This window comes from Tachysurus vachellii, chromosome 3, assembly GCF_030014155.1.
Source record: "Tachysurus vachellii isolate PV-2020 chromosome 3, HZAU_Pvac_v1, whole genome shotgun sequence".
NCBI lineage: Eukaryota > Metazoa > Chordata > Actinopteri > Siluriformes > Bagridae > Tachysurus > Tachysurus vachellii.
In genome coordinates, this window is record NC_083462.1 from 36,849,355 (window position 1) to 36,857,083 (window position 7,729).

Consider the following 7,729-nt stretch of genomic DNA (forward strand, 5'->3'; position numbering starts at 1 on the left):
GCAGCCAGCAGCAACACAAAAGAAGTGCTGCGAAGTGTGTGGACCAAAGATGGACAGAAAAACACAATATACGTGCATCAAGTGCAAGAAATACATATGCAACACACACACAGTAAACCTCCGAACTCATGTGCTGTATAGGCTGGTATGAAAAGGCAATGTGTTCAATGGGGCTGATGTGTCTAGACTGACATGGTTACTGTATGTGTTCAGCTTGTGTTGTGTAAACTGACCTGAATTAGTTACATTTCAAATAAAGTTCAAATAAATAAACATCAATAGTTTTTAAAAACGTGGCTTCCTTGTACATTTCTTGATTTTTTTCCACTCATAACTTGATTAAATTTGATTTTCTTTTTAATTACATTTTATTTAAAAACAAACAAAAAACGAGTAGCACTTTAAATAAAAATGTGATGTAATAAAGGTAAAGGGCAAATATTAACCATATATGCTTTTTATATTGCTTGTAATTGGGATGAAGTAAACATCTGTAGAGTATTTTAACATAAAATTTTTGATTGTGTTGAATTAGACTGTTTTCAGTTCTTCCCTCCGGCAGGGGTTTCAGGTGCCTCCGGACCAGGACCAGTGGACTAAAGAACAGCTTTTTTCCTAGAGCTGTCTCTTTATTGAACTCTGCCCCCCGCTGATCCTACTGTCCTTCATACACTGTTACATCTCCCCCCTCACACTTTGTTATTGCACTAATGGACTGTTTACACAAATGGACGTTATTGCACTAATGGACTATTACACAAACTATGGTCACTTGCACACTTGCTTTCTTTTTTGCATTGCTGCTCACCATTGCCTTACCATTGTATATACCCACCTGATTTCTGTTTATAGTAACAGCAATATATCGTCGCTGTCGGACAGAATCCTCGTATCTCCAAAACCATTATTTTTCAGGAAATAAAAAAAAAAACGCTGTATCTTATCTGCAATGCACAGGGTTTAGTCCGCGTTGCAGTGGATTGTCTTGCGCTAAATTCCTGTCCTCAGACGAGCACCAGAACTAGCGGGGGTCAAGATTTTTTTTTTCTTTGAGCCCAGTGTATTGAAGACATTTACCTCATTTACCGAAGATGTGTTGATTCGTTGAGACTCTTAATCCTGAGGATATGCCACGAAGCTGTCCCGCAGAGTGAATAAGAGGTGGACAGTTGAAGTGTCCAATGGAGTTAAGAGATTTGTGCTCAAGCTATTTTCAAGACTTTAGATTGGATAATAACTTGTAAAAATAACAGACCCACGTGTGGACTGACCAATAGCATCGATATGTGAAAAAATATGCCATCCATCCATCCATCTTCTACCGCTTATCCGGGGCCGGGTCACGGGGGCAGCAGTCTAAGCAGGGACGCCCAGACTTCCCTCTCCCCAGACACTTCCTCCAGCTCTTCCGGGGGAATACCGAGGCGTTCCAAGGCCAGCCGAGAGACTTAGTCCCTCCAGCGTGTCCTAGGTCTTCCCCGGGGCCTCCTCCCGGTTGGACATGCCCGGAACACCTCCCCAGGGAGGCGTCTAGGAGGCATCCGGAACAGATGCCCAAGCCACCTCAGCTGACTCCTCTCGATGTGGGGGAGCAGCGGCTCTACTCTGAGCTCCTCCCGAGTGACCGAGCTCCTCACCCTATCTCTAAGGGAGCGTCCAGCCACTCATTTCGGCCGCCTGTATCCGGGATCTTGTCCTTTCGGTCATGACCCAAAGCTCATGACCATAGGTGAGGGTAGGAACGTAGATCGACTGGTAAATAGAGAGCTTCGCCTTGCGCCTTTCTTCACCACAACAGACCGGTATATCGACTGCATCACTGCAGAATATACACCGATCCGCCTGTCGATCTCCTGCTCCATCCTTCCCTCACTCGTGAACAAGACCCCAAGATACTTAAACTCCTCCACTTAAGGCAGGAGCTCTCCACCAACCTGAAGGGGGCAAGCCACCCTTTTCCAGCTGAGAACCATGGCCTCGGATTTGAAGGTGCTGATTCTCATCCCCGAGGCTTCACACTCGGCTGCAAACCGCCCCAGTGCACGCTGACGGTCCTGATTTGAGGAAGCCAACAGGACAACATCATCTGCAAAAAGCAGAGACGAAATCCTGTGGTCCCCAAACCGGACTCCCTCCGGCCTCCAACTGCACCTAGAAATCCTGTCCATATAAATAATGAACAGGACCGGTGACAAAGGAACAGGTCTGACTTACTGCCGGCAATGCGAACCAAACTCCTGCTCTGGTCATATAGGGACAGGACAGCCCTTAACGTAGGCCCCCATACCCCATACTCCCAGAGCACCCCCCACAGTTTACACAGTCAAATGCCTTCTCCAGATCCACAAAGCACATGTGGACTGGTTGGGCAAACTCCCATGAACCCTCCAGCAACCTGGCGAGGGTATAGAGATGGTCCAGTGTTCCACGACCAGGACGAAACACCAGGTGGTGATCAGTTTACAGCTCCGCCCCTCTCTTTACCCAAGTGTCCAAGACATATGGCCGGCGGTCAGATGAAACAATCACAAAGTCGATCATTGACCTCCGACCTAGGGTGTCCTGGTGCCATGTGTACTGATGGACACCCTTATGCTTGAACATGGTGTTCATAGTGTTCGTTATGGACAAACTGTGACTAGCACAGAAGTCCAATAACAGAACACCACTCAGGTTCAGGTCGGGGGGGGCGTTCCTCCCAATCGCGTTCCTCCCAATCACGCCCCTCCAGGTGTCACTGTCGCTGCCCACATGAGTGTTGAAGTCCCCCAGTAGAAGGATGGAGTCACTGGTTGGAGCACTTTCCAGCACCCCTCCCAGAGATGCCAAGAAGGTTAGGTACTCTACACTGCCATTTGGCCCATAAGCACAAATTACAGTGAGAGACCTATAGCCGACCCGAAGGCACAGGGAAATAGTAAATTGCAAGTGCAAATAGTATAACAATAGCAGCAATGACAATAACAGATGTGCAAAATTAAGATGGGCCTACATGGATAATATTAGCAGTGTATAATGGTGGTGGTAATAGCAGCAATATGAATTACAATGTTCAAATGAGGTGAACAGACTGACTGTTCACTGAGGTGGGTGGCTGTTTAAGAGTCTAATAGCTATGGGGAAGAAGGAGTTCTTTAGTCTGGTTGTCCTGCACTTTATTCTCCTGTACCTCCGTCCTGAGGGTAGGAGTGTGAACAGTCCGTGTTGGGGTGGGTGGGGTCTTTAAGGATGGATGCAGTTCTACTTTGGACTCTGCGATGGTAAATGGTCTGCAGAGAGGGCAGTGAAGTCCTGATGATCTTCTCGGCAGTCCTCACCACTCTCTGCAGACACTTGCGGTCGTACACAGTAGTGCTGCCATACCACGCAGTGATGCAACTGGTATAGATGCTCTCAACAACACAGCTATAGACGTTGTGGAGGATCTTGGTTGACATGCCAAACTTCCTCAGCCTCCTCAGGAAGTACAGCCGCTGTTGCGCTTTCTTAACCAGCTTGGTGGTGTTCATTTTCCAGGTGAGGTCCTCATTGATGTGGACCCCAGGTATTTAAAGCTGCTCACCCTCTCCACTTCAAGCTCTCGGATAAACAGTGGCTGGTGAGTTCCCTTCTTTTTCCGCAGGTCCACTATCATTTCCTTTCTCTTGTCTGTGTTGAGGATAAGATTGTTGTCTTCACACCATGTCACAAGACTGGCCACCTCCTTCCTGTAGGCCGCTTCGTTCCTGTCTGTGATACATCCCATCACTGCGGTGTCATCAGCAAACTTCAGAATGGTGTTGTTCTTGTGTGTGGCAACACAGTCATGTATGAACAGTGTGTAAAGGATATGACTGAGAATGCAACCTTGTGGGGTGCCAATGTTTGTGATGATTGTGTCCTATTTCCAATCCTAACAGACTGTGGTCTGTCAGTCAGAAAGTCTAAGAGCCAGTCACAAGCACAAGTAGTCCTAGTACAAGCAATTTTTGGGTGAGTTTCTGAGGGATGACCCTGTTGAAGGCGGAACTGTAATCAATAAAGAGGGTCCTGGTGTAAGTGTCCTTATTTTCCAGGTGAGAGAGGGAAATATGAAGGGCAGCAGCAATGGCGTCTGAGGTGGACCTGTTGGTCCGGTACGCATACTGGAGTGGGTCCAATATGTCCGGCACACTGCTCTGAATATAGCTCAGCATCACTCTCTCGAAGCACTTCATGATGATTGGAATGAGTGCTACTGGCCTGTAGTCGTTCAGGCAGGATGGTGGTCTCTTCTTGGGAACGGGGGTGATGGATGTGGTCTTAAAGCAGGTGGGGACGATGCTCTGACTGAGGGAAAGGTTGAAAATGGAAGTGAGCACTTCAGTCAGCTCCGTAGCACAAGCTCTGAGGGCCCGCAAAGGGAGGTTGTTTGGTCCTGCTGCTTTGTGTACCTCAGCTGATGAGACAGTAGGGGGTGGGGAGGGGGGTTGGGTGGGCTGAGTGTGTGTGCCTCCTCTTTGTGTCAGTACTGGAGGTTTCGAAGCGGGCATAAAAGGTGTTGAGGTCATCCGGTAGGCTGTCTGAGGAGTTGAAATTAGTGCTTGCGGTGGTTCTGTAGTCTGCGACAGCATTGGAGTAGAAGCTGTCCAGCTTCTCTCAGTACTGTCTCTTGGCCGCTGTAATGGCTTTTCTTAGTCCATACTTAGCAGCTTTGTACTCTGTCTCATTGCCTGATGTAAAGGCAAGTGAACGAGCACACAGCATGTGGTGGACCTGACTTTATCCAGGGCTTCTCGTTGGGGAACTTCCTGATTTGTATGGTGGGTACAGTGTTATCAACACATGTGCTAATGTCCCAGTCACATACTCAGCATAATCCTGTACACTGACAGAAGAGTTCGCCAAAGTGGCTGCAGTTTTAAACACATCCCAGTCTGTCAGAGCAAAGCAGTCCTGCAAGATGCCCTCGGTTTGTGGGGTACAAAGCTTAAACTGTGTGGTAACAGGGTTTGTTTGCTTAAGTTTTTGTCTGTAGACCGGGTACATAAACAGAGATATGTGGTGTGAGTGTCCAAAGTGGGGGTGGGGTGCAGCCCTGTATGCACCCCGTATGTTGCTATAAACATTGTCCAATGTTTTTTTTTTTATTGTGGGTGAGAATATCCACATGCTGATGATATTTGGGAAGAACAATCTGTAGTTTGCACTGATTAAAGTTGCCAGCTGCAATAAAGACGGCATCAGGGTGAGACGTCTCTAGCGCATTTACATCGTGGAGCTTGGCCTAGTGATGCTATGGTGTTAGCTCGCAGGGGGGTGTAAACAGCAGCTATAAACACAGTGGTGAATTCCCTCGGTAAATAATAGGGACGGCATTTCAGTAATAAAAATTCCACGTTAGGCGAGCAATGCTTAAAAACAGTTTGTATGTCCTCACACCGGTAGTTGTTAATAAACACACACAGACACACCACCCCCTTTGGCCTTACTGGAGGCTGCGGTCCAATCTCCTCGGTGTATGGAGTGAGTTTGTAGCTGAAGAGAAGATTCCGGGACTTTATCTGAAAGCCAGGTCTCTGTGAAAATTAGAGCACAGCACTCTCTTATTTCCCGCTGTGATGTAATCCTAGCTCTCACCTCGTCCAGTTTGTTTTTCAGAGATTGAACGTTGGCTAACAGGAGGCTTGGTAGTGGTGGTCAGCTAGCGAGAGCTTTTAGCTTAGCATGAAGCCCTCCCCTCTTGCCTCGTTTGCGTCGCCGCCTACAGAGCGCTCTCCTCGTATCAGCTATCTTACTCGAGCTCGGTGCTTCAGGGCCTTCCTGGTGATGGTGGTGGTGGTTCTGGGAGCGACTGATGTGTTGCAGCTCCGGAGGTATAAAACCAATGAATTCATGGTGGTTGGATAAATTGGCGATGTCCAATAATGCCTGCCTGCTGTACACAATCAGTGCACCACATTTGTGTACGGCAGACAAAACACAAAACATAGAAAAACCAGCATTCAAGAGTGGAGCGAGGGGGGGGGGGGGGGGATTAGATTAGATTAGATTCAACTTTATTGTCATTACACATGTACCAGTACAAAGCAACGAAATGCAGTAACCAATTGCCAAAACCCTTTTGGGTAAATGGTTACTGCATTTCGTTGCCTTGTACTGGTACAAGAGACTGGGCAAAAATGACGAAGACCAAAAACCACTGCTGAGCAAAAAGAACATAAAGGCTTGTCTCAGATTTGCCAGAAAACATCTTGATGATCCTCAAGACTTTTGGGAAAATACTCTGTGGACTGACGAGACAAAAGTTGAACTTTTAGGAATATGGTGGTGGTAGTGTGATGCTCTGAGGCTGTTTTGCTTCTTTAGGACCTGGAAGACTTGCTGTCATAAATGTAACCATGAATTCTGCTGTCTACCGAAAACTCCTGAAGGACAATGTGCGGCCATCTGTTCATGACCTCAAGCTGAAGCGAACTTGGGTTCTGCAGCAGGACAATGATTTAAAAAAACACCACCTCCGAATGGCTGAAGAAAAACAAAATGAAGACTTTGTAGAGGCCTGGTCAAAGTCCTTACCTGAATCCTATAGAGATGCTGTGGCATGACCTTAAAAAGGCAGTTCATGCTCAAAAACCATACAATGTGCCAGAATTACAACAATTCTGCAAAGATGAGTGTTCCAAAATTCCTCCACAGAGCTGTGACAGACTCACTGCAAGTTATCGCAAATGCTTGATTGCACATCTTGCTGCTAAGGGTGGACCAACCAGTTATTAGGTTTAGGGGCAAGCCCTTTTTCACACAGGGCCATGTAGGCTTGGATTTTGTTTGAAGGTTTCACTTAAGGTGTGACTTGTGGGCAGAGATTACTCATTTAAATTGTGGTGGACCAGCCCTCTCTTCAGTGTGCTTTAACTCTCTTCATTTGAATATATTGTCTTCTGGTAAAGTAGGTTCCTGACTTTTGTATACTATCTGCTTAACTCACTTTGTTCTAGAGTAGTGTGATTTGAATTTTGTTATATTCTATACCATTGTTGATCTTATAGTGTTGGTCTTGGCTTAGTTGTTCTCTCAGCTGATTAATCAGGAATAGTTTCAGTCTCCCTTAAGGTGTGAATTGTGGGGAGGCTTACTCATTTAATTTGAAGGTTTTCCACGTTTGTAAGTACCTCTCTAACACATTGTAACTTATGTGTCTAGTACTGTTTGATATATTCTACCATACCTTACATCTCACTCTTGGATGACTGGAGAAATGTGCCTCAAACCCATCTCTGTACTCAATTCCTATTGTCTCAGACACTCTCGTTCACAGAGCAGAGGTCACAATCCCAGTAACCTCATCTGCCCTCCTCTGTTGTGCAAGTCTCAAACAGTGGTGGTTGGTGAGCTCTGGAATTGCCAGTCTGCTGTAAAGAAAGCTGATTTTATCTCTGCTTTAACTTCCCATTACTCCTTTGATTTTCTTGCGCTAACAGAGACCTGGATATCCCCACAGAACACTGCTACACCAGCTGCTTTATCCTCTGCCTATGCTTTCTCTCACTCACCACAAAAAACGGGCAGGGGTGGTGGTACAGGTTTACTGTTGTCAAAGAAACGGTGCTTTACACCTCTTCTCTTGTCTCATTTAACCATCTCCTCTTTTGAATTCCATTCCATTTCAGTCACATCTCCAATCAACTTTGTGATCATTGTTGTCTATGCCTCCTGGTCCCCTAGGAGACTTCCTGGAAGAAATGGACACCCTGCTTAGTGCTTCCCC

The 7,729-nt window shown here is 46.5% G+C and overlaps 1 protein-coding gene across 1 annotated transcript in view; it reads left to right on the top strand.

Moving 5' to 3' along the window:
• LOC132842455 (ubiquitin-protein ligase E3C-like) overlaps window positions 1-619 on the top strand; it is a 64,966-nt gene extending 64,347 nt beyond the window's left edge. Inside the window, exon 24 of the mRNA XM_060865128.1 lies at window positions 563-619. Within this exon, the coding sequence (XP_060721111.1) occupies window positions 563-619 (57 nt within the window). The remainder of the gene's footprint in view (window positions 1-562) is intronic.
• Window positions 620-7,729: the final 7,110 nt, after the last annotated feature.